Consider the following 27,060-nt stretch of genomic DNA (forward strand, 5'->3'; position numbering starts at 1 on the left):
GTAGCCAGCGTCAGAACTGAATGAAATCGTAGGGCTCCCAGCTGGCGTTGCAGAATTGCCTGGTGTGGGAAAACTCCCACATGTTTGGTGTCGGGGTGAGGGGAGAACAGTGCCATAAGTGGACAGAAAACAGGAGCGAGAGGCTTAGAAAAGGGAAGGAGTTAGTGCTAGCAAGTGTCAGATGCAAGATTTGAACTCAGGTCTGTCTCCCACTCCACTGCTCTGTCTCCCAGACGTGAGATGACTCCCCTCGGAAGGGGCTTTCTATCCCACCCTCTCCAGGGACAAGGGAACCTCTCAAACCCTCCCCACAACCATCTGCCCTGCTGGCAGGTTCTGTCTACTCTCCATTCTTCCGGCAGGAGCCGTCCCAGAACCCTCTGTGTGGTTCACCATGGAAATGGCCTCAGGTAGTCCGGGCCACCAGGACTGTTCTCTGTTCTCTGCCCTCCCTCCAAGGCTCCCAAGTTCTGCCCGTGGGTTCTGCCCGACGTTGTGTCCCCTGAGGCCACTGCAGCATCCCCGCCCGGGGCTCAGCTCACATTGGGATGCTCACCTGCATCTTCTCCAGCATCTCGAAGAACTCTGCCGACTGAAAGACACAAAGAAGGTGGGGAGAGAAAGATGGAGCGTCAGCCAGGAGGTCTGCTGAGAAAGCCTTCCTACTGACTGGAAGCTCAGCCCAGGGCTTCCCCAGGGACAAAATTCATTTGGATCAAGAGAGAAGATAATTTGATTTCGCCTTTGCAGGGCTGGAGGGCCAGAGCACTTCATACAACAAGAGGGGGAAAAAAGCATGCCTGGGCTGGCAAATGGCCCTGGGGAAAACAGTTACTCAGTCTCGGTCAAGAGGGAGGGGCCCGAGGGGGCCCCAGGATTCAGCCTCCAACAGGATTCATGTTTGGGATGTTTTCAATCCAACAGGGTGCCAAAATGTCCCACACAAGTAGTTTTCCAACTTTTGTGGCAAGATAGCCTTTCTGTCTCCTCACACAAAGCCTCACTTAGAACTACATCTAAAACCAGTAAAAGCAGAGATGCTCCGGCAAAGGCAGCCATGGGAGCTTGAGCCCCTGAGGTGCCACCTCTGCCTGCCGGTCCCCTACCTTTTGCGACCCAAGAATTTGTGAGCAAAGCCTGAAAACCATTGAACCATTGAACCGCAGCCTCCAGTGGCCTGTATGGGTTATTTTTTTAAATCTCAAACTCCATCAGCCCAAACTTTTAACCTACTTTGGTGCCACCTTTGTAAACTGCAGGTGAGACAGAAAGGCGAAAAAGAAAGTGGAATGGAAGGGTGAGGGGCTGAAAGCTCCACTCTAACAAAACACACGCAGAGGTTCCCCCCAGAAGTGTCCCCACTTCCCATTCCATGAAAACAGCTACACTTTCTTGTCGTAAGATCACTGCCCACATCTGGGCACTGGCAAACCATGAATATGTGAGCGCGCAGAACAGACAGTCCCCAGATGACTAGGAGACAAAAGGAAGCAGTGAGAAGGAGGACTGAGCATGTCCTTATAGCTTCTTCATGCAGAGGTAGAGCATCCACCCTCCCACCTTCTGCAGGCACCAATGGACCAGAACTGCCTGCAGCCCCCACCACCCTCAGAATTCTAAGGGGACCACCATGGAAAGGACCCTTGTGGAGTCATCTGCAGAGACCTGGCCCTGCTGCAGACTCCAAGTGACCTCTCCCAGCCTAAATCTGGCCCATTAGTGGCAGAGTCTCTCACCTCCCCACCAACAATGCCAATTACAATAGCACCAAAGAGAATAAAGTACTAGGTGTAAATTTAACAAAAGTGTGAAACCTTTATTCGGAAAAGTACAAAACATCGAAAAGAAATTAAAAGTTCTAAATAAATGGAAATAAATCCATGATTGCAATTTGAAGAGCCAGTATGATTAAGATAGCCATGCTCTCCAAAATGATCTATAGATTCAATGTAATCTCTATGAAAATCCTAGCTGGATCCTTTATAGAAACTGAAAGGCTGATCCTAAAGTTAATATGGAAACTCAAGGGGTCGAGAATAGCCGAAACATTCTTGAAAAAGAAAAATGAGGTTAGAGGACTCATACTACTCAATTTCAAAACTTCCTGCAAATCAAAAGTAATGAAGATAGTGTGGTACTCACAAGGATAGACTACAGATCAATGGAATAAAATTTAGAGTCTAGAAGTAAATCCACATATCTATGGCAATTGATTTTCAACAAGAGGGCCAAGACTACTTAGTGGGCTCTCTTCACCAAATTGTGCTGGGAAAACTGGATAGCCACACGCAGAAAATGAAGCTGGACCCTTATCTCACACTACATACAAAAATTAACTGAAAATGGATCAACCACCTAAATGTAAGAGCTAAAACTACAAAACTCTTAGAAGAAAGCACAGGAGTAAATCTTTCTGGCCTTGGATTTGGCAATGGATTCTTAGATATGACACCCAAAGCATAAGCAACAAGAAAAAAAAATCAATAAATTAGACTTCATCAAAATTTTAAACTTTCTTGCTTCAGTGGACACTAGAAAGTGAAAAAACAGCCCACAGATTAGGAGAAAATATTTGCAAATCATATATCTGACAAAAGACTCATACCTAGAATATAATAAAAAGTTAAATAACTGAATTTAAATAATAATTCAATAATAAAAAGTTAAATAACTGAATTTTAAAATGAGCAAAGAATTTGAATTAAATATTTCTCCAAAGAAGACATACAAATGGACAACAAGCACATGCAAAACTGCTCAACATCGTTAGTCATTGGGAAATACAAATCCAAACCACAATGAGAGATCACTTCCCACCAACTAGAATGACTACAACCAAAGAGAAAAATAATAACAAGTGTTGGTGAGAAGGCAGAGAAATTGGAGCCATCATACACTGCTGGTGGGAATGTAAAATGGAGCAGTCACTATGGAAAATAGTTTGGCAATTCCTCAAAAAGTTAAACACAGAATTACCACTTGACCCAGCAAGTCCACTCCTAGGCATATACCTCCAAGAGAAGTGAAAGCATGTGTCCACTCTAAGACTTGTACACCCATGCTCACAGAAGCAGTATTCCTAATACCCAAAGTGGCAATAACCCAAATGTCCATCAGCTTTTGAATGAACAAATTATGGCATATAGTTATAATGGAATCGTATTCAGCCATTAAAAAAAAAAGAAAAAAAGAAAGTACTAACACAGGCCACAACATGGATAAACCTTGAGAACATAATGCTGAGTGAAAGAAGCCAGACACAAAAGGCCATATAGTACATGATTCCATTTATATGAAATGTCCAGAATAGGCAAACCTGTAGAAACAGAAAGCAGATTTGTGGTTGCTTAGGGCTGAAGGAAATGGGAGATTTGGAGGATAATAGCTAAAGAATATAGGGTTTCTTTCTGAGGTGATGAAAATGTTCTAAAATTGACCGTGCTAATGTTACCACATTACAAACTCTGTAAATATACTAAAAAAAACCCATTAAACTGTACACTTTAAATGAGTGGCTTTATGGTATGTGAATTATATCTTAATAAAGCTGTTCAAAAAAAACCACTTTCCAGGGGGAGAGTATAGCTCAGTGGTAGAGCACATGCTTAGCATGCATGAGGTCCTGGGTTCAATCCCCAGTACCTCCATCGAAGTAAACAAATAAATAAAATTTTTAAAAACAAAACAAAACAAAAAAACAGCCACTTGCCATTCAAAAAGAAAGCAGTAGATCTATATTGCTTACATAAGATGCTCTCTTTCCAAGATTTATTAAGTCAGGGGTCAGGGGGTAAATCAGAATATCACATAGAATATGATCTCATTTTTATACACACAAAACCTAATATTACCTATATGTGTGTATATAAATACACAGAAAATACTACAAAATAATATATTTAGAAGGCCGTGGAGAGCTACTGAGGTTTGCGTACAGTAGAAAGATACAGTCGTCCCTCAGTATGTGCAGGGGATTGGTTCCAGGGCCCCCATGGATACCAAAATCCCAGGATGCTCAAGTTCCTTCTACCAAACGTCATGACACAGTTGCCCCTCTTTTATCTGCAGGTTCTACTAACTGGGGATCACAATTGAAATCTTATGTTGCATCCACAGATACAGAGGGCCAACTCCACAGTAGGCAGCAGAATCCAGCGGTCAAAGCCAGGTCTGGAAAGCGGCCGACCTGCTGCTGCCCTGCTGTGTGGCCCAAGGCATGTGATGCAGTCTCTCTTACTTCCCTCACCTGAAAACAGACCCCTGCCTTTCAGGGCTCACCTGAGGATGAACTGAGAACGTGGACAAGAAGTGCCCAGCCAGGGCCTGGTCCACAGCCAGCACTCAGTAAACAGCAGCTACTATGAGGAACTATTAGAACACCCACTTCGGAAACAAGCTTTATCCCATTAGGAAATGGTCTAGTACCTTCAGGATAGTTAGTGTTTCCTGATTTAGAGCACTTGGCTTTTCTTGACTTCATTGGTCTTCCCAGAGGCAGTGTGTTTAGATTACTTGTAAAAATGGGTCTATTTCCTATACACAAACTAGTGAATATAACAAAAGAAGCAGACTCACAAACATAGAGAACGAACTAGTGGGCACCAGTAGGGAGGGGAGGGGCAACACAGGGGTCAGGGAATGAAGAGGTACAAACTATTGGGTATCAGACGGGCTCAAGGGTGTATTATACAACACGGAAAATACAGCCAATATTTTGTAATAACTATAAATGGAAAGTAACCTTTAAAAATTGTATAAAAAGAAAATAGAAAAAATTTTAATTAAAAAGAAAGGGTTTATTTCCTGCAGATGCTCCATGGCCTCAGGGCTGGCACAGGTGGTAAGATGAAAGGGCTGTGATTCAGTCTCAGCCCTGAGTAATACACTGGGTGGACAACAGCTACGTGGACAGTGTCCAGGAGCAGAAATTGGCCAGTGGCAACTTGGCCTCCACGGGCCTGGCCCCACTTTATGATGACTTGTTGAACTTTCCAATGGGGCAGTTCCAGCCTTGGCAAAGAGCAAGTCTCCTTTTCCACCCAGGAACAGGGTAACTCAGGCCAGCCCAGAACAGCAGCTCCAGCCACTCAGTCCCACCCTCATCCACACCCCCTGAGATTGCGTCACACAGCCACAGGCGCACAGCAGGCACTCAATAAATGCTCACAGACTCACTGGCATCGTCCCACAGGCCCTTCCAGGGCATCCTTCAGAAGGGGCTGCCCCTCCATCAGGAAGCCAGGCACTGGATTTTCACAGAGAAATGTAATTCGGCCTCCTCCTCAGCAGCAGTGGCCCAGCTGTCTAATTTATTATTAGCAACAGCCCTAGCCACCCAAATCAGAGCCGTGGCCAGCGTTTCCCCTCGGGCTCTGCTTTAACAGCCAGTCAAGTAGGCCGTGAAATCATCACCGAGAGCCAGTGCCCAGCCGAGGAAACCACAGGCTGGGCCCCAAGGTTCGGTGAGGGTTCAAGCCCTGTCCTCCCCACCTCCCAGTATAGAAAGCACCTGGTCTTCGGACAAAGCGAGTCCTTGTGGGGAGAAGCTGGAGACGGCCCAGGGCAGCAGGAGCAGGAATGAACAAGCACTGCAAGGCCAGCCTTGAGGAGTCTTCCTGACGCCCCTACTTGCCCATCCCAGTGTCAGCCCCTGGCCTAGGCGGTGAAGCAGTAGAAGCAAAGGAAGGAATTCAGGGTGTGCGAGTCTAGGAGGGCCACGGCCCCATCTCAGCGCCCTGTGCACAGACCGCACCCCTCCCCCTGGACAGCCAACTTATCCTCAATGCGTGCCCCCAGTAAATCGCATCCAGACACAGGTCCTGTTCCTAACAAGCCTCCCTCCCCCTCTCCCCTGTGCAACCTTCATGCTCCTCTTTCCCTTCTTTGGTCTCCCTTCCCACCAGCTCACACTGAACACTGCTCCTCAGCGGCTGGGGTCCCGCAGAGGCACGGCCTCAGCTCCATCAACCTGGGCCAGGAGCCTGTAGGGCTCTCTTATCTACGGCAATGGTGATACAACAGAATCACCTGGAGGGCTTGTTAAAACACAGGGTCCTGGCCCAGCCCCTAGAGAATCCGCAGTTCTAACAAGTTCCCAGGTGAAACTGATACTCTTGATCCAGGAACTGTGAGAACCACTGACCTATGGAATTAATCATGTTTAATGCAGGAGGTGTGTGAAAGGGACAAACCTGGCCAGAGCAGAGATGGGGCAGGGAGGAAGGGTGAGGAGGATGGCTGAGTCTTTACAGGACATCTTAAAAATTAGGCAGATTTCTATTTAAATCTGTAAGAAAGGATTTGAAAATGCAAATGACTGCCAGTACCAGGCAAGTAACATAAAAGAATGAGGAGATAACAATAGATTGAATCAGTAATCAAAAACCTCCCAACAAAGAAAAGTCCAAGATCAGCTGGCTTCCTGGTAAATTCCACCAAACATTTAAAGAAGAATTAGCACCAATCCTTCATAAACTCTTCCAAAAAACTGAAGGGGAGGGAACACTTCCTAACTCATTCTATGAGGCCAGCATTACCAAAACCATACAAAGAAACTACCAGGAAATAGACCAATATCCCTGATGGATATAGATACAAAGATCCTCAACAAAATACTAGCAAACCAAATCCAACAGCATGCTATATGCTGTGACCAGGTGGGATTTATCCCAGGAATACAAGGTTGGTTCAACATAAGAAAATCCATCAGTATAATACATCACACTAACAGAATGAAGGGGAAAAAAAACCACACAGTCATCTCAATTGATGCAGAAAGAGCACTTGACAAAATTTAATAACTTTCCTTGATTAAAAAAAAATCCAGAAAATTAGGAATAGAAAGGAACTTCCTCAACATGATAAAGGGTGTTTTGTTTTTTTTTAATCCATGCTAACATCATGCTCAATGATACTGAAAGCTTCCCCCAAAGATCAGGAACAAAACAAGGATGCCCACTTTCACAACCACTAATCAGCATATGAAAAGTTCTAGCCAGAATAATTAGATAAGAGAAAGAAATGAAAGGCATTCAAATTGGAAAGGAAGAAATAAAACTATCTCTATTTGCAAATGACATGATCCAATATAGAAAACCCAAAGAATCCACAAAAACACTACTAGAGCTAATAAAGGAAGTCAGCAAACTTGCAGAGTACAAGATCAACACACAAAAGTCATCTGTAGTTCTATACACCAGCAATAAACAATCTGAAAAAACAACTCTATTTGCAAGAGCATCAAAAAGAATGAAATATCTAAAGTAATTTAACCAAGGAGGTAAAAGACTTGTACACTGAAAACTAAAACTTATTGATGAAAGAAATGAAAGAAGACTTAAATAAATGGTACAACGTCCCTCGTTCATGGGATGAATGACTTAGTATTTGTAAGATGGCAATAACCACCCAAAGTGATCTACAAACTCGGTCCAATCCCTATCAAAATCCCAGCTGGGATTCTTTGTAGAAATTGAAAATATGATCCTAAAATTGATGTGGAAACTCAAGAAACTCAGGATAGCCAACACATTCTTGAAAAAAACTCACAATTCCCAATTTCAAAACTTACTACAAAGCTACAGTGACCAAAACAGTGTGGTACTGGCATAAGGGTAGACATACAGACCAATGGAATAGAATTTAGAGTCTACAGATAAATCCATTCATTTATGGCCAACTGCCTCTTGACAACAGTGCCAAGCTCAATCAGTGGGAAAAGAACAGTCTTTTCAACAAATGGTGCTAGAAAAATTGGATACCCAGATGCAAAAGAAATGAAGTTCGACACCTATGCCTCACCATATACAAAAATATAAAAAGCAACAACCTAAACCTAAGAGCTGAAACTGTAAAACTCCTAGATGAAAATGTAAGGGTAAATTCTCATAATCTTAGATTTGGCAATAGATTCTTAGATATGATACCAATTTTTAAAAAAGGAAACAAATTATTGAACTTCATCAAAATTTAAAAGTTTTCTATTTTAATGGAAATTATCAAGAAAGTAAAAAGACAACCAACAGAATGGGAGAATATACTTGTAAATCATATATCAGATAAGAGCCCAGTATCCAGAATATATAAAAAACTCTTATAACAACGAGACAACCCAATTAAACAATGGGCAAAGGACTTAAATGGACGTTTTCCAAAGAAGACATACAAATGGACAACAGACACGTGAAAAGATGCTCTGCATCATTAGTTGTGGGGAAATGCAAATCAACACCATAATGAGATACCACTTTCATACCCTATAATCAAAAAATAGAAAATAACAGGTGTTGGTGAGCATGTGTTAAAACTGGAACCCTCGTACATTGCTGGTGGGAATGTAAAATGGTGCAGCTGCTGTGGAAAACAATTTGGCAGTTCCTCAGTAAGTTACACATGGAGTTGCCATGTGACCCAGCAATTCCACTCCTAGGTAGATACCCAAAGAAGTGAAAATAGGTACTCAGACAAAAACCTGCACACGAACATTGTTCACCTGTACCCTGAAGAGCAGCACTATTCACACTTGCCAAAAGGTAGGAACAACCCAAATGTCCATCAACAGATGGATAAATAAGCAAATTGTGGTATCCACACAATGGAATATCATTCAACCATGAAAAGGAATGAAGTGCTGATACGTGCTACAATGTGAACGAATCTCAAAAACATGCCAAATGAAAGATGCCAGATTCAAAAGGTCACATACTGTATGATTCGATTTCTTTGAAATATCCAGAATAGGTAAATCAATCCATAGAGACAGAAAGCAGTTGAGTGGTTGCCAGGGGCTGGAGTTGCGAGGGAGAACGGAGAGCAACTCCTTTAAGGGATTTTATTTCAGGGTGATGGAAACAGTTTAGAACTAGATGGAGGTGACAGATGCACAACATTGTGAATATACTAAATGTCACTGAATTGTTCACTTTAAATGATTGATTTTATGTTATGTAAATTTCCCCTCAACACAATAACAAGAGTTGGGGGATGAAACACTGCTGAACTGAAGAGTGCATACTCCTTCCAAAAGAGACAGCTGCTGCTCACCTCCGCCAGGCTGCGAGCAAAAATGCAAGTTCACTGTCACCAGAGTTTGCAACTTTTCAAGACAAGCCAGAAATCCAAATTTGGATGTGAAGTCTCCCAATTTGTATACATTGATAACCAATTCAATTTTTGTTCATCTCTACGTGGACCAAACAAAATTCATCTATGAGCCAAGTCAGTCCGTAAGACGCAACTTCCAAGCTCTGCTCTGTACAACAGGGAGCCATCGAATGTTCCTGAGCTGGAAAATGAGACGATATAAGGAAAGTTTAGTGAGCCCCAAGGTATCCTGTGCTGGAGATATGTGATATGCCAGGCACTTGGGGCACTGAATCAGGCACACTACAAATACCACTCCGTGAGTCCCACAAGTGACTAGGGAGGAAGGGTTACAGAGATAGGAGGGACTGAATGATTAAGTAACTCACCCAAAGTGAACACACTTAGTAAACGCAAAAGCCAGATTCGAGTCCAGATCTGTCTGCGTTTGCCAACTCCACATCTCACATGCATGTCTGATAGGACTCTCAGATTTAACTAGGCGCAACAGAACACTCAGTAACTCCTTTTTTTTTTTTTTTTAAATCATCAGCTCTTTCCCTCAAAAACTTTCCTCCACCCTAGCCAGTCTCCGCATCGTCCACTCATCCTGACGCTCAGGACAAAACTCCCAGGGTCATTACTGATTTCTTCTTCCTCATTCCCCACACCCAGTTGACCTATAAGTTCACTGTCAGAACATATCCTAAGTCCAAGCACTTCTCAGCTCCATCATCTTCATCACCCCTTATCAGGACCCGGCAGCAGCCTCCTCACCAGCCTCCCGGCCTCCACACCACTGCCTCCCTAATTAGATCCCCCAACAACAGCTACATGGCCTTTCTGGAAGATTCGTCAGATGACATCCGTCTCCAGCTTAAAACCCTCCAAGGTGCCCCTCCACACCCCTGCCATGGTCTGGGGGGCCAGGCCATTTCTGTTTGTAACACAGTCACCAGGCTCACACCCCTGTACCCAGTGGTGGCACAGCCTGAGATTGAGGGGATCCTTGGTCCAACCCCCCAGCAAATGTCCAATTGCTCCCCGCATGCATCCCTAAACTGTCACCCTCAGCTCCCCTAGAGAAAGGAAGATACATAGCCCAGGAAGAGAAAGAAAGGAAAGAACACAGCCCACCCGTGCCTGCAGGAAGCAGGTCATGAATGAGAGGAGGCCAGTGGTCCCAACCCGGCCGAGTCAGCCTGGGCCCCCTTGTTGACCAGGAGGGACACAAGCACCTGGCAGAGCTGAAACAGGGAGCCCACAGAGCCTCCAGGGACAACCTGACTTGGCAGGAGAGGACCTTGACTCCCAGGCGAGCCGGAACGTCACACACACCACCCTGTGTCACACTAACCGCACGGCTCGAAGTTTCTGTGACAGGACAGAGTCCCCTGCCAGGGCCATCCTGGGCACTCAGCACAAAGGGGAGAGGGCTGGACCCACAGGCCTGGCCAAGCGTCTGGAGCCAGGCGGAAGCCAACTACAGAGTCCCTCCCTCACCTGCCCTGCCACCCACCCTGGAACAACGCCTGCAGCTGGCTGGGGGTCCCAGGCTGGCCCAGCACCAGAAGGCCTTGTCAGGGGATCACAGAGGTGAGCTTTGCCCGGTTCCCATGCCAGGACCCCCACCTCAGATCTCCAGGCCAGGAAGGAAAAGCTCTGGTCCCCAACTCTATACCACGCCCTCCCACATCCACTCCCCACACATAGTCCCCTCTGTCCCTGACCTCCATTCCTCCTTCCCCTGAGTGACAGGTGGCTTCTGTAGCCCACAATAGGCCAACAGCCACCAGGAGCTCCCTGCCAGGTGACAGCAGGAGGGGCTCTGGCTCCTCCCCAACCCACCCACTCCAGGCAGCCGGTGTGGACAGGCATTCCCCCATAGCTGGGGGACACTCACCAAAAGGTTCTTTAAGAAATCCATCATCTTCCACCAGTGCCTTCTTCCCCTGTGAGTCGGGGGGCCCCGTCTGTCTGCCTGAGCAGCCCTGTAGCTGTGGCTGCCACAACCCCAGCTGCTGCTGCTGCTGCTGCTGCTGACGTTGGACAACTTCCTTAAGATCAAACAAGGAACTGCAGGATTTGGGTGTCCGCCCAGAGCTGTTATTCCACACTGACTAGCCCTGACCTTTGACCCTCTCCTTCTCCGGGGCTGTTCTTCTGGGGAGCTCAGGGCCAGTGGAGCCACCCCACATCACACATAGGAAGTGCAAGGGGTCCCTCCCAGCAGGTTGTGAGGGGAGACCCATCTGCGGGTCAGGGTGCAGGGAGCATTCCTGTCCTTCCAGCCTTATCTTGAGCAAGTTCCCGGTGCTGCTGGCCTGTGATGTGGGCTGGGAGGCAGGACGGGGGCACAGGATGCCAGGGACACAGCAGGTCTGAACGAGACGCAGTGTCTGATGTGCTGTGAGACTCAGGGCAGGCCCCCTGGGCTTGGGGCCTCAACTTTCCCATCTGTGAATTAAGACGTCCTATATGTAAGAATAAAAGCGAAGCAGAAGAAAGACAGCAGGTGCCTGCATCTTGAAAGGCATTCACGTGGACCTCACAGAGCCTGAAACCTCCTACTTAAAGGTTTGAAGCAACAGCGCAAAAAGTAAGGCGTGACTCCTTTGCAGGTGGGACTTGCAGGAGGGGACAGAGGCCCAGGGAACTGCTTTCTTTCACAAAACAGCCTGAGTTTTGTTTTTTAATTATTGCACGTATTACTTTGGTCTAAATTTTTTTTTCATGTGCCTTAAAAAAGAGAGCAGTTCTCATGTCCTGTGGCTATCCCACAAGAAAAATTAAAAACAAATAAAGCAAATGGCTTGGGAAGACTCATATGGCATCTGTGGCCAGGGGCCCAGAGGCACCAAGTGCTGTGTTATTAGCAAGAGTGAGAAGTCAGGCCCCGGAGCTCAGCCCAGGGCTCACCTGGGTCTCGGAGTCTCTTCCAGCACTAACAAACACATCACATTTGATATCCATCCACGGTCCTTGGTCCCGTTCCAGTTTGGGGAGAGTGGCGATGTCCCAGCTCAAAAGGAAAGGAATTAATTTTAAATCTCTCAAAAAAAAAAAAAAGGCAGCATGGTGTGGAAGAAATAGCCCTGGACTTAATGTGGCTATGCTACGTACTGAGCTGGTTACTCAGCCTCTGAGCCTTAGTTTCCATATCTGTAAAATGAAGAAATCTAGCCCATCTGCACGGGTATGGTGTATATAACATGTCCAGGGAGGGTAAGACACAAATACCCTCAGTCAACGGCAACTATGATCTTCATTCCTTCCTCCCAGCGCTGGCTCCACACTCACTCTTCATGCCTCAGCCCCCAAGACAGCGTGAAAAGTACCCCCCCACCTGCTCAGCCCCACCTAGGCGCCCCATCTGGTCTCTGCCCTCCCCACTTCAGCCCAGCCTGCTTCCAGACCCACAGCCCACCTCCCTTCTCCAGCACTTGTGCGAGCTCTGGAAACCCGAACAGCACCCATGGGAGATCAGAGGGGCCAGGAAATGTCCCCAGGCACTGAGGGACAGCACGGCTCCATCGAGGTCAGAGAAGGTCTTGGCACGGGTCCATCCCTGGGTGCTTCAAGGGACAGTGAAGGTCAGGGAAGGGAGGAAGGGGACAGAGTTCTAGAATGTGAAATGGACCATCTCACACATTTGGAAGAGTCATGGGCTAGAGGGAACCCTGGCTGCGGAGAAGGCTGGCAAATGTTCCTTCCAGCAATTCCGATCTAGAAGACTATGTTAGGAGAAGGGGTATGGCCAAGCCCACCTAAAGGGGCCTGACTGGGCTGTCCCTAATGAGCCCTTTTCTCCCTCCCCCGGAGAAAGGAATCCTGGATAAGGCTCCTATGTCCTCAGCATCCTCCCTGTTTCCTCCCACACCTGCTTCTGGCTCATGTGCATTCCTGCTCTGAACCAATGAGTCAATAGCAGACCCCACCCCCACCCTACTCTGCAGGCAGGCTCCGCAGGACATGCCACATCCAGAAAACTTCTGCAACCCTTTTGGCCACAGCACCCCAGGGCCCAGGAAGCCTTGTGGTCCAAGCCCCCTGCCTCTGTGCAGGAATGCATTCAGAGGCTTCAAGGAAGGAGACAGATAGGCAAGTAATTTATTAATCACCTCTGGGCCAGGCACTGGCTCAGGACTGGGGACCCTAGGAAGATCAGCCTCAGTTCCTCTCCTCCTACCCACTCTCCTTTACTTGGTTGACTCCTACTTGTCCTTTAGGCCTTAGTTTGGCAATCACCTCCTCCAGGAAGCCTTCCTGACCTCCACCTCTCCCTTAGATAGGACTCCCAGAGCATCCTGCACATGCCCTATCAAATCACTTATCTCTCTACATTGTAATTTCTCATTGAATTGTCTGTTTCCCTTACTTCATCCATTAACCTCAGCACCTGGTAAACAGATGTTCAATAAAGACTTGCTGAATGAAGGACTGAATAGGAACTGACTTCTATCTAGCAACTAACACAATCACAGAAGTAAATAATTGGAACCTGATAAAGGAAGAACAGTAATGGGGGTGCACCAATGCCTGCATGGATGCACAGAGGAGTGGACAATGGCTGTGCGGCAAAGGAGGGACCTTCCCAGAGGGGCTATTCTCCCCATTTTGCAGATAAGGCCACAGAGGTACAAGAAAATCAAGTCCTGCATCTAAGGATACACAGTGATAGAGCAGGAGTCAATGTCCGGGACCAGGATCATTCCTACTACCTCCCATCTGACACTATGGGAGGAGGTGGGAAAAGAAGCTCAGAGATGTCCATCGACCTGACCCACTTAAGTTTACACAGCCTGTTAGAGGCAGCGCCAAGTGTTCCAGGTGGAAGATGGGATGCTGCGGAGAGAATGGACAGGAAAGGGGGAAAGGGGAAGAGAGAAAAGGTAAATGTACTTGTGCTAAACTCAGGGGTCAGGAAGGAGACTCCAGGCAGGGAGGCCCACAGCCCTAGGTAGGGTCATGAGCAGCTGTGGTAGCATGACCACACCTAGAGAGCTGGCGACCTCTCTGGGGTGGGCGGCAGAGGAGTGCCCACAGGCCAGGAGAATGAGCCCTGAGGACAGGCAGGCACAGAAGAAGGAATGAAAGCCAGAGAGACCAACAGTCATTTGAGTGGGACAAAAATGCCCGCTGACCACTGAGAGACGGGAAGGGGAGATTAAGGTCTGAGCACATTTCCTTTCTGTCAGATTAGCCTGCTAGCCTCTGAATGAGGCCTCTCTTCCTTCTACACCAGAAAACCCACTATTAAGAATGTCCAACGGTAACAGTAATTTGATTCATAAAATACCCTGCCTGCAGCAAGCCCACTGGTCCAGCAGGGTTTCCCTCCCTGCCTATCGTTTTTCACCAGCAGCTGCGATCCAGTAAAAAGAGCACCAGACTGGGAATCAGACAGACCAGCATCCGAATCCCAGCCCAGCCTCTGGCCAGCTGTGACCTCGGGCCCCATTCTCTTCATTTGTAAAGTTGGAGTAATGATCCCCAGCTTCCCGGGGACGATGAAATGAGATGACAAACATGAGTGCCCTGAACACAGGGATGGCAACTGATCAACAAATGTTGGGCGACGCTAAATTTATAGGATTAATTTGGTGATAGGAGCAGGTGACACTTACTGAGTTCTCACTATATGATGCCAGGCCCTTCACTAAGGATTTTGCATGCACCCTCTTATGTAATCCCACGGCTTCTCATGAGGCAGTCACTATTACCATCCCCACTCTACAGGTCGGGAAACTGAGGCTGAGAGTTCAATAAATAGGACATCAGGCGGCATCAGCGCTGTAAACACCACCAGCCTGCAGTGTCCATGCTTTGAACCACCGCACAAACAGGACCTGGGTACATCGTTCACATCAGCTGGTTGGTACACAAGAAACAGGATGCTCAAATCCCACCCACCCTCCCTCAAGTCTTTTGGGACTCAACTTGGGTATCTATCATATGCTGTTTTATCTGAATGGCTAGAACCGTCAGATCTTTCCTCTAAACTGAAAATTCCTGGCGGGCAGAAGCTATGTCTACACACACCAGAGTTGTACACACACCACATTTCATCAAATCTAGACTGGCCTCATCCATAGTAAGATACACATTATTATATGTAGCCCTAACAAAGCAAAAACACTGCTGATGACAAGCTATGGCGCGATTGCTAGTGAAATGCAGCCTGATTTCAGAGATGTTAAATGGCCAGGGAGGGGGGAGGGTGGAGAGTGCGTCTTTGAAACGATGAAATACAGTAGTAGACACTCAGTAATTATTTGTACTCAGTAATTAATCCTCAGGGTAGTAGAAAGAATGCTAACTTGAAATCACAAGCCTCAAGTTTGAGTCTCACCAGCTGGCCCAGGGAGCGCTGCATTTCACTAAGACTCAATTTTCTCAACTATAAAGTGGCCAAAACACTTTCTCATGGTTCCAGGGGGACCATGAGAATCCGTTAAGAGTTCAAGAAAGTGCTTTATAAGCTGTCAAGCCCTGAACCAACCTATAGTGCAAACAGGATGAAGAGTGGACAGTGGGCACCATCCGCGGTTACGAGCAACACCAGCAGACCCTGTGGGTGTTTTTAAGAGCGTGGCCACCCAGGGACAGTTCAGCCCCATCTTCTAGGAAATACCTGGCGTTGCTGCTTCCAAGTTGTCCCTCCCTTGGAACCACCAGATCCCAGCCCAGCACTGGTTAAGGAATCTCGTGTCCACACCTGGAGGCTCTCCAAGCCAGGCTTCGGAATGCCAGTCAGCAGAGCTTCTGGGTCTGATCACGTCTACAGCCTGAAATTTTCAGTCTTCCCAGCAAAGTTGGGCTCAACTTCAGGTCTGAGCCTCATCATGGGGGGACTGGAAAAATAGCCTATGAATCTCATCAGGTTATTTGAAATAAACCTTGCTGGGCCTGCAACAGGGTGAACTAGAGGGTGAAGCACCCCGGGGGAGGCTACAACCTAAACAAAGCTTGGAAGCAGGAGAGTGAGGAGGGTGTTAGGGCTTTGGTCTCACCAGTGGCCATGCTTGTGGCCCAGGCAAGAAGCCCAGGTCCCCCTGCTTGTGTCTGTCCTGAGGAACAGGAAATAAAGCCACACTGAGGCTGAGAAGGTAGAACCATAGGGCAGTGTTGGCCTTCCAGAAAAATCTCTGCTTCCCTCCCAGCCCTGGTGTCCCTGAAATGCAGGGGCCAGTGCTCCCCAGCTGTGTCTCTCCTAACTAGCGCTGGTGGGCGGGGTCTGGTGGGCATCAGAAGCATGGCTCCCTCCCTCCATCCTGCTAGGTGCTCTTTGTTCCTCGGGCAAGGCTCCTGCATAACCAGTATCCTTCCAGCTTCCTCACCTCTCACACATTCCTCAGTTTCCTTCCCCTCTCCTTCTCCCCACCCCCCACCCCGACTCCTGCCCACTTCCCTGCTCACTCTTCGAGGGTGGAAACTGCAGCCACGCTGCCCAGCACAGCTGGACATTGGATTTCAGCGAGGGCAGCAGAAGCCCTGCCACCACCTCTCCCCCTCCCCCTCCACCAAGCAGGTTTTAAGAACCAAACAATACAAATACACACACACACACACACACCTATATGACTGAGTCACTTTGCTGTATACCTGAAACTAACACAATATTGTAAATCAAATACACTTCAATTAAGAAAAAAAAAAGAACCAAGCACTGAGGACCCTGGAACCAATTAGCCTCCTCCCGCAACCCACTCCCAACCCCACCCTGACATGTGCCCAGGGGAGAAAAGCAGCTGAGGAAGCTCCCGGGTTTGCTGTTCAAGGAGAGCCCATCCCAGAATTGACGTGGTTCCCCTCGGTGAACCCTGCTCCCCGTCCATGATCCCAGAAGCTGTCCCCTGCCCGACACTCTCCGTCTACCTTCCCCTGCCCTGTCCTCCTGGCAGAGTCTAGCATCATCTCTGGGACCCATGAACACACCCAGGTACCACTGCGGGGGAGGGTTTCCTCGTGCTGCCAGTCACATGGCTGGGATCAGAGCTCAGTTCGCTCAACTCCAAAGTAAAGATTTATCCTAGTCTCACTACCCAACTTACCCGCGGGGCGGTTGGGGCCAGACTGAGTGTGTGCAAGGACGCAACCTCATGCCATTTCTAAAGTGGATGGCACCGTATACCAAGACACGTACCATACACCAACACACCTTCCCCATGGGCCTCTCCCATCTCCGTGCCTCAGTTTCCACACTCATTACAAGGTACACAGGTGGCCACTTTCCCTTCCCCTCCATCGGGGCTGGCTGTAGCCCCAAAGAGACCATTGCCCTGTCGCCAGCAGTAAGTTGTTTGCTGCTTCCAACACCCTCCTGCCTGCAAGATACTCCCAGCTGCACAACCTCCACCATAAGGCAAAGAAAAACAAAGCTCCCCAGCCCCCATGCCCACATCAGCACTGTTAGTAAGTAGCAAAAGCACATTTTACAGATTATCTAAGCCAAAATTCCAACTGGGCTCTTCATGTTAACACCCGCCTCCACTCAGGACAATAGGTTCCTGGGGTTTTGCTAGAGCCAGCCCCTTGCCTCGCACACACCCAATTCTCATCAGATGTACCAGGCTGAGTAAATCGATACCTGTTTCGTGCTTGGCTGAGCAAAGGGCACTATCAGAAAAAAAGTCATGGGAAACTAGTAACTCTGGGGGCTCGAGTTCCCGGTGCACCTGAGGGATGCCATCCAATTCATCCCAACTCGGGCCGGCAGCCCCTCAAAGACCCCAACCCTGCCCCAGAGGGAGATGGCAGGAGGAAGGCTGCTGGGAGTTTCATTTCAGACTAACCTGCAGGAAGGGGATGTTTGCAAATTGCATGTTCTTTTCCTTCCTCATCTTCTAGTTAATGGTTACCTAAATAAATGTTTCAGTCCCGAGTGATTCTAACAGTCAGTCCCCGAGCTCCAACAGCCTAATTATACACAGACAACGCAGGGAACTGTGACACGGAGCAGCTCTCTTCCCCATAAACCATATGTCAAAGAACACAACTGCCCCGCCCCCTTTTGCCAGCTGGGGCTGATGAACGGGGTGCTGGGGCAAATGCAGGCCCCACGAGGTCCGGGGTAAGGTCTGCCCATCCCTGGCGCCGCTGTCCTGGCTAGGGAAGCATTCGGTGGCAAATATATTCCTACCAACACAGAGCCCCTCAGCATCCACACCCGAACAGACTCCCAAAACACATGAAGGGACAACAAAGGGCTCCCCAAACATTCACATTCACCCTACACACAATCATCACTCACTCATGCAAACACACACGCCAAGTCCTTGGGAGGTTTATGGGCCCCCAAGGCAAGGACCATTCGCCAGCTGCACACGCCCTCCTGCTATAAACAGTTATCATCTGTTGCTGTTTGCAATTTGCCTGCGCAGTGGTCCCCTCCCCAAGAGCAGGCAGACAACAAAGGAGGAGCAGAGTGAAGGAGGACAAAGTTACAGCCTGATTCTCAGAATCCAATTCCTTTTCCACTCAAAGAGGTCCGTGCATCCAGTGGACCTGTTGGAAACGGTCCTGGCGCCTGGCTTGGAAGGCTGGTACCACCTTCCAGACCTCCCTGAAGCTGTAGGCTGGGCAGGACAGAAAAAAGAAGAGGACCTTGTGATGTTGGGAACATGGGTTTCATTCCGACTGAGGACGCTATTATGCTGCCCTCCTTCCCCCACCCACCAAGGCCTGATCTCCCTAAGGGGATCTCCAGGGACCCCTGAGTGGTGAGGACAGCAGTGGGCGTGGTGTTGGGGCCCCAGCTCCTGGCAGCCTGATCCCCTGGGTCTACCCAGATGGCTTAGCAGGCAGCTGTGGGCTTGCCACCTCCTAGCCTACCGTCTGGTGTTGATGGAATAGGCCACAAGGGAGCCAGGTGAGCGATCTGGGAGGTCCAGACCCATAGCTGGGATCCGAGGCATCTCCCTGCCATGTGGACCGATGCGGCTGAGACAGGTGATTGCAAAGCAGATCTATCTCAAGGGAGCTCTGGCTTCTTCCAATCCCAGACACTCTTCCAGGCCCCTTTCAGCTCCCCAAAGGGCAGGTGATATGCCTTGGTCCCAAGGCACAGCCCCGTTTACACTGAATTGGGAGTTCCTTTGGCCACATGGCTATCCAGAGGGAAGCATGAACTGGAGCCCTGGGAGTGACCAGTCTGAAAGGGCCGGCAGGAGATGAAATCATGACTGCTCTTCCAGGCCTACAGGACAGGCCACATCTACTGGAGAAGGAAGATGCATTCGTGATTTTGGTTAAACCTATGTAGCTCATGCTGGGCACTCACCCTCCTGACCATCCTCTCCTAAATCCTCCAGGCAGCCTAGATCTGTTCTGCCCTGGGAAACCATGTGCTGCATTCTGAAGGGAGCCTGGTGTCTCCATGGGGCAGGGCAGTCATGGGGTCCTAGCTAGGAGGATAGCCTGGTCGTGCACATGGGAGACCCCACCTCCAGCTGGAGTGGATGGGGTCAGTCTTCCTACACTTCGCCACTCCGGTCAGCTCTGAGGAATTCTGCACACCTTAAGCAACACAGTCTTTCAGCTTCCATCAGACAATCAATCTGGCCCCACAGCATCCCTGAAACTGCTCTTGTCAATGACACTAGTGACCTTCATGTTGCCAAATCCCAGAAGAACTTCTCATCTTCTTCCCTCAGAGTCACTTCCTCCTCCTTGCAGCCTCCTCTGCTCTGTGGAGATCCTCAAGGCTCAGCCAGGCACCCACCTCATCTCTGTCTCTGCTGTCCTCCCCAGCTACCCATCCATCCCCCTGGATTTAATTCCATCTCCATGCTGATACCCCCACACGAATATCTCCAACCTTGGCCTCTCCTTGGACCTCCAATTAGCATCTCCAAATGTATACTTGATTTTTTTCCACTTTGCTGTCTCATGAGTCTCAAGCTCAGTGTGTCCAAAACAGAGACCTTCATCTTCCTACCTGAACCCATCTCTCTGCAGGCTTCTCCATCTCAGAAAACTAGGGCCAAAACCCACTCATTGCTCAAGTCCCATCTAGGGAAACTAGACGTCTAGATTCCTCCCTTTCCCTTGCCTTCCACATCCAGTCCACCAACACCTCCTGTTGTCTTGACTTCCTTAATATAACCCTAATCCATCCATTTTTCTCCACCTCCACTGCCAACACCCTCCCAGGTTCAAGCCCCCTTCGCTTTTTGCCCAGACTAGAGCTACAGCCTGCAGTCTGGTCTCCCTCCTTCCACTTCCTCTGGTTTATCCCCCAATTCTCCACGTGGCAGCCGGATATGAATCCCATCACCCTGCTGAGTGGGATCCAACCCCTCCCCAAGACCCACAGGCCTGGATAGCTCTGCCTCTCTGCAGCCTCCCCTCGCTCACTCTGCTCCAGCCACACAGACCTTCTTTCTGTTCTTCAAAAGCACAGCGAGCTAGACAACAAGGACCTACTGCAGAGCACAGGGAACTAAATGCAATATTGTGTAATAATCTATAATGGAAAAGAATCTGAAAAAGAATAGACAGATAGATGTATAACTGAATCACTCTGCTGTACACCTGAAACCAACACAGCATTGTCAATCAACTATACTTCAATAAATTGGAAAAAAAAAAAAAAAGCACAGACTCCTGTTATTTCCTGCAGCCAAACATATCCCTATTCCTTCTCATCCTTCAGGGCTCAGCTTAAATGTTACCTCCCCCAGGCCTTCCTTGAGCCCCCATTCAAAGCCACTTCTCCCTCCTATAGACACCATATTCTCGAATAGCACCCTTGAAATGATGGCTCTGCCCAAACCCCATGTTTGTGTCTCTCTTCAAGGCACTGATCAGAAGCTGCTGTGGTCTGACGACTTTCTTATCTACCGTCCATCTCCCTCACTGGACAGTAAGCTCCGTGTGGGCAGCAATCATGTCCGCCGGATTCCCCAGGCCCTAAAGCAGTCCGTAATCCATGGCAGGGGTTCAATAAACACTTGCCAAGTGAATGAAGAGATTTCCCTGGCACTTCCGTGCATGGTGTTCTTGTGCAGGAGAGCAAGCAATACAAACTCCTGCTGGAGGAGTTCAGGGAATGCTTCCTGGGGGAGGCAGCATCCAAACTGCCCCTCTGAGTGAGGAGATATGGAAAGGAGGGAGGCTGCAGGGTGAGGAGCGAGGAAGAAGTCCAAGTAACAGAAGAGGGGCAAGCACGAAGCACATACAGGGAAAGCAATCAATCTTACTGGCGGAAGACCACCCATCACTGTCAGATGATCCCTACCAGGACACCCCCGCAGGGTCTCCCCTACCAAGTGTGGGGAGAGGCTCCCGAGTAGCCATTTGTGCACCTCCAGGCAAGAGGACACTGGCCTCCCTTCCTACCCCATACGGAGGGAGTGGGTCCCACCACCACCCTGTGTCCCACAGCTGCTGAGACTCCTGCTCCCCCTCGGGAGGCAGGGGGGCTGCCTGGGAACAAGCCAAGTGACACTCAGCATCCCGAGGGTAGTTCTGGGGCTCAACCTAAGGAGCTTCCCGCTGGCGGGCCCAAGGCTAGCCGACGAGGTGCTTTTGTGCGAATTAGAACAGGGCACCCCTCTGGGTAGACCAATTGGAAGAAAGCATCCTTCTCTCTGGTCAGACACAGCCCCTCACAGGACACCTGGCTGGCCAGCAGATTGCCGATTTCACTCATTCTCTGTGCTGGGTGCCCCACGAGTACATCCCCTCCACAGGGGCCCAGCCCACCACAGCCATCCCCCTTGCAGTCCAAGGCAGAATCTGGACCAGCTGCCCTCAGAGTCCCAGGCCCTCAACACTCCCTCCAGCTGAAGAGGCCTGGCCAGTCCCAGGGTCTCCCAGGAGCCTTGCCCAGGTGACCAAGGTGACAGTCCTCTAGGGGCTGAGGCCGTAACTGGCCTACCCCCACCCCCTTCCCGGTCCCTCACAACAGCTGATGGCCAATTCCCAGAAGAGAATTAGAGATTATCGGTGGGCTGGAAGGCCCTGGTTGGGTGTTTACCCTCCCAGGGATATTGAATTTTAAATATGTGTGCCTGTTTACGCTCCCTGCCAGAGCCTCGCTGGCGGCCCTGTAGCCAGGCAACACTATCTGACCTGGGGGACCAGGAGGGAACTTTCCATGCCAGGCAGGTCACCTGGGGAGGGTTATCTAAGCATGGCCGGTCTCAGCACAATGAAGTGCCTCCCTCCCACCCCTGCCCACCCTCACCCCCAGGTGACCCCATATGCAAGACAGACGGTCCACTCTGACAGCAAGAAGCAGGGGGTGGCCCTGGGATGCAAGTGGTGACACTTAGAATGGGATCTGTTAGAAGCAGATCACCAGGATCTGGTGTCATTATCGACCTGGTGGCCAGCTCTGCTGTTTCCCTGCCAGCCAAACTGACAGCCAGCAAGCTGAAATTGCAGCAAGAAAGACTCAGGTTAGACGGGAGGAGGATGATCTCCATGTGTGACCACGGGAGGCAGGAAACAGCACCTCCTTTGGATAACGCCAAATCGGGGCTGGAAGCTCACGGGTCATGTTTTTTTCCTCACAGAGGGATTATCTTTCCACCTGGATGGGGGACCAGCAAGTTGCTGACTGAAGGTAACAAAATCAAAGTCACATCTCAGCTCTAGCCTGATGCCATGATGGTTATGTGGCCTTCCTTTCTATGTGGAAAAGCTTAGGGACACGTGACCTGCCTACCATTTCAAGTCTCACGGTCGGGGGAGGACATCTGGAATCACATAATCAGTCATGGGCTCACAAAACAATGCAATCAGGCAGGTGAAGGGTCAGTCACAGAACTGTAGAATCCCAAAGAAGGAAGACCTACTCTGTGTTGGGCCTCTAGGGTTTCCACTAGGAGATGAGTTAAAAGTCCCTCATTTTACAGATGAGGAACCCAGGTCTAACATGGCCCCACCTCTCCTACTGAATCATGAAGGGGGCCTGAGCTTGTCTTAAGCTGAATAATGCCCACCTACAAAAGATGCTCTTGTCCTTAATCCTCAGAATCTGTGACTATATGAGGCTGAGGGTGGCAAAGGGGAATTAAGGTGCAGATGGAATTAAGGTCACTAATCAGCTGACCCTGAAATGAGACGAGATGCCTGGGTTATCCAGGTGGACCCAATAAAATCAAAAGAGTCCTTCTAATAGAAGGAGGCAGAGGAGAGAGAATCAGAAAGATGTGAGCTTGGGAAGGGCCTAGCCCAATCAATGTTGCTGCCTTTGAAGACAAGGAATGGGGCCAGGAGCCAAGGAATGCAGGTGGCCTTCTAGAAGCTAGAAAAGGCAATGAAAAAATTCTCTGATTATCTTCCCAGTTCAACAAAAGGTCATCGAGCAGAAGCAGATGGAGATGTACAAGTCACAGTTCCTGCCTCCTTCCTCCCACAGCCCAGCTCTCCTGTATATGGAATAATCACCCCAAAGGGACCCTCCAATGTTGTCAGGAAACCCAACTGGACATCCACAGTGGGGTGAAGCCAGGGAGGCATACGGGATCCAGTGGATTTTCAGAATCACCCTGATCCCCACAGCATCTCTGAGGAGAGATGCAATTCTGGCCCCCTGTGAGCCCCGGCCACCCACAAGGACCAGCCCTTGGGAAGGAAGAGTTCTAGAAACAGCAGCAGAGATCTGGCAAAAGTCCTAAACCCGGATGCGTTTAGGAGCCAGCGAGGACATGAAGCAAATAGGAGCTGGAGAGAACGCAGCCCTTCCAACAGTACTGAAATCAAGTTTTTAATATGATGGTCCAGCAGAGCATGTCTTTGGGCACATTGGGCCCAGACCTACCAGCTAGTGACCCTCAAAGGAGCAAACCCAACCCATCCACCTCGCCTCACCCCTTCCTGCCTTCTCCCACCTTCCATCTCTCCTCCCCTCTCCCCTCCTCTCCCCTCCCCACTTCCTATGTCCTCTCTCCCCAGTCCCTCCCCTTTTCCTCTCCTGCAACAGATGACATCACCCGGCCACCCACCCCTCACTTCTGATTTCCCATTTAGAGCCAACCAGCCATCATATTAGCATCTGACATTTCAGAAACTTCTCGGTCCTGCTGCCAAATCCAATCAGCTCAGCCATGTCATCTGCTAGCAAATCCAATTCACTCCCACAATGGGCTCGGCTCGATTTCCACGTGGAACTGAGTTGGGGTCCTTGGAAGGCTGGAGGTGCAGACCCGCTCAGCCTAGGCTGCTGTGAAGGGCACAGCTGTTCCCCTCAAAAGGAGTGTGTCAAGCCGTCCAAGGGGCTGAGCACGCAGACCACACCACCTCTCCTCCAAAATCACCTGGTTCTCCTGTTTCAAAGCAGGGAGCCGAATGCTATGTATAAAGTTTAAATAATTTAGCAAAAAACAAAACAAAAAAATTAATGTCTCCACCCTCAAAGATTCGTTTGTTTGTATTTTTAAAAATCTTTTACCTCCTCTTTAGAGGACTCCTAAAGGAGTTACTGTCTCTACAGAGCAGAAACATTTATCTACACTTCAGTGACTCCTGAGCTGCCTGGTTTTTTCTTCACTGGTTAAATGCAAATAAAATTGACTTCAACTCCTTTTGCTACAAATGAGCACAAACAGCGTGATCACATTGATTTATGCCTCTTTGTGTGTGTGTGATGCCGAGATGTCTGGACGCTTAGCAAATGGGAAGGATGAATATGTCTGGATGGTGGCCTTCTTATTATGGTTTCATTTTGTGTTTTACTTTCTTTATACTTGACAATGGCTTAAATTGTTTATAACAAGCATGTGTCATTTTATTTAAAATAGGGTGTGGGGTGGGGTTTTTTTCCCCTGCCATTTACTTACAAAAATATCTTATAAAAATTCTCCAGTACTGGGCTTTTTTGTTCAATGCCACACTCTCAAGACTGGATCAGTGAAGAGCCATAAATCACCTATTATGAGTATGGATTATGCACCGGCCACTATGTTTTTATGAAGCATCTCCTCTGGGCCCCTTATGTACCAGGCCCTGTGACAGCAAGAATGGGAGAACACGCCCTGTCCCCGCAGGACACGGAGCTGGGGCTAAATTGGGCCAGTTCCCCTCAGCGCTGCCCCTGCAACACTCGCCCCATCTCTCCCTCTCTCTCTCTCTCACACACACACACACACCTGCAGTCACACCTGAACGACATCCAACTACACAAGGATGAGCAGGTGCTGGCCTCACCAAGCTCCCATCAGGAGCTCCTGAGAGAGGGAAGTGCACACTGTATGGGTTAAACGGTAGCCCCCACCACCCAGAAGATACGTCCACGCCCAAGACTCTGTCAATGTGACCTTATTTGGAAAAAGAGACTTTTCAGGTGTAATTAAGTTAAAGATCTCGAGATGAGATCCAGGTGAATCCAGGTGGGCCCTACATCCTTATAAGAGAACCTCAGACCCAGAGAAGAGAGACGGCCATGTGAAGAGGAGGCAGAGATGGAAGCATGCAGCCCCAAACCAAAGGAATGTCAGGAGCCACTAGCAGCGGGAAGGAGCAAGCAAGGATCCTCTGCCTCTGGTGCCTCTGAATGGGGCATGGCTCTGCCAACACGCTGGTCTCAGACTTCAGCCTCCAGAAGGGTGAGACAATAGATTTCTGTTGTCTCAAGCCATCAAGCTTGTGGTACTTTGTTACAGCACTCCTAGAAAATGAATGCAGAGCCTAAGGCCCGAAACTCCATCTCCACATTCAGCCCAGAGCAGGGGCCCAGGGGTAAAAAGCCAGCAGGAGACGGACACACAGGAGGTACCTACTGGGGGGCTCAGAAGTGCGGGGGTGACTCCCTCCAGGAGCAAACACAGAACCCACTGTCTACTGTCCCCTAAAGCACCAAACGCACTGGGCTTGAGTGGCAGGTCAATGATGACCCGCGGGCGTGCACAGGGGTGGTAGGGGGAGGCAGGACACAGAATCTGGCATGACCCCGCTCATGAGCTAGTCTCAGTGCAGAAGAGTCTACGGCAGCTGGAAGAGAAGAGTGGGATAATCAATGCAACCACCCCATGAGCATTTAGCTCACTGTCCCCGATAACAGCCACAAGGAGCCTTTACCCACGTGTGGCACCTGTGTGGTGGCTGGTGCTTTCTGAAGCCCTTGCCCACAGGTTTCCTCCTGTGATTCTCTCAGGATCCCTATGGTGTGAGCTCAGTTCTACAAATGAAGGAACTGAGCTTCCTAGTAGTTGACAAACTGCACAATGTCACACAATTGGTTACTAAATCCCAGGACCAGGACTGGGGCTCTGTGCCCCAGACCCATCACAGGCCATTAGGGAAGGCAGGACCCAAAACAAGCAGGGATGTCGTAGAACCAGGGGCTAAGTTGTGAGGTAGGACTTCAAAGGCAGGTGGCATGACAAGGGCTAGAGCAGCCCCATCAGAGGACTAGGTTGGTGTTGTCTAGAAATATAGACTCATTTTAATACTAGCCACAGGCAAGAGGAATTAGGAAGGAATCTTCTGATGGGAATAAACATGATAAAATGCCTTCCAAGGCCAGCCCTGGGACTCTCCATACCCTTGAATTATCCAGGTCTCCACTCAGTCCAATCCCAAAATCCTTCATGAGGACGCTGGCCTTGCAGGTTCTCCCTGTCGCTGTGGGAACCACCTGGCCTGTGGACCATGACTGGCTCAGGGCAGCCTGACTCCAAGCGTTGGGAGAACGATCTGGAGGGACGCTCCCTCCCTAGAGACCCCTCCCCCAGATCCATCTGAATTTGCTGGGAAGGATCTTTGGTTTGGCCTTTTTCCAATACCCTTGCTGTCAACCACATTTATTAGGCAGGGTTTCGGGTCTGATACACTGGAATCAAGTGGGGCCGGTCACAGAAAATGCAATTTCAATTTTCGTTCATTGGGCATGGAGAGGCACCTCAGCCGCGGGTACCAGGCAGCGTGGGAAATCAGGGAGTCCTGAGGAGGAATTACATTAACAACTGAAAAATCGGTGTACTTCCTTCCAGACTCACCCTCTGAGCATGGCTCTTCTCTGGAGAGGTA

The 27,060-nt window shown here is 49.2% G+C and overlaps 1 protein-coding gene across 7 annotated transcripts in view; it reads right to left on the reverse strand.

Moving 5' to 3' along the window:
- RAP1GAP2 (RAP1 GTPase activating protein 2) overlaps positions 1 to 27,060 on the reverse strand; it is a 167,535-nt gene that overhangs the window by 48,655 nt on the left and 91,820 nt on the right. For all 7 annotated transcript variants that reach the window (XM_072939016.1, XM_006219061.4, XM_072939015.1 and 4 more), the window contains one exon: positions 557 to 592. In XM_072939016.1, the coding sequence (XP_072795117.1) occupies positions 557 to 592 (36 nt within the window). The remainder of the gene's footprint in view (positions 1 to 556; positions 593 to 27,060) is intronic.

This window comes from Vicugna pacos, chromosome 16 (genome assembly GCF_048564905.1).
Source record: "Vicugna pacos chromosome 16, VicPac4, whole genome shotgun sequence".
Taxonomy (NCBI): Eukaryota; Metazoa; Chordata; class Mammalia; order Artiodactyla; family Camelidae; genus Vicugna; species Vicugna pacos.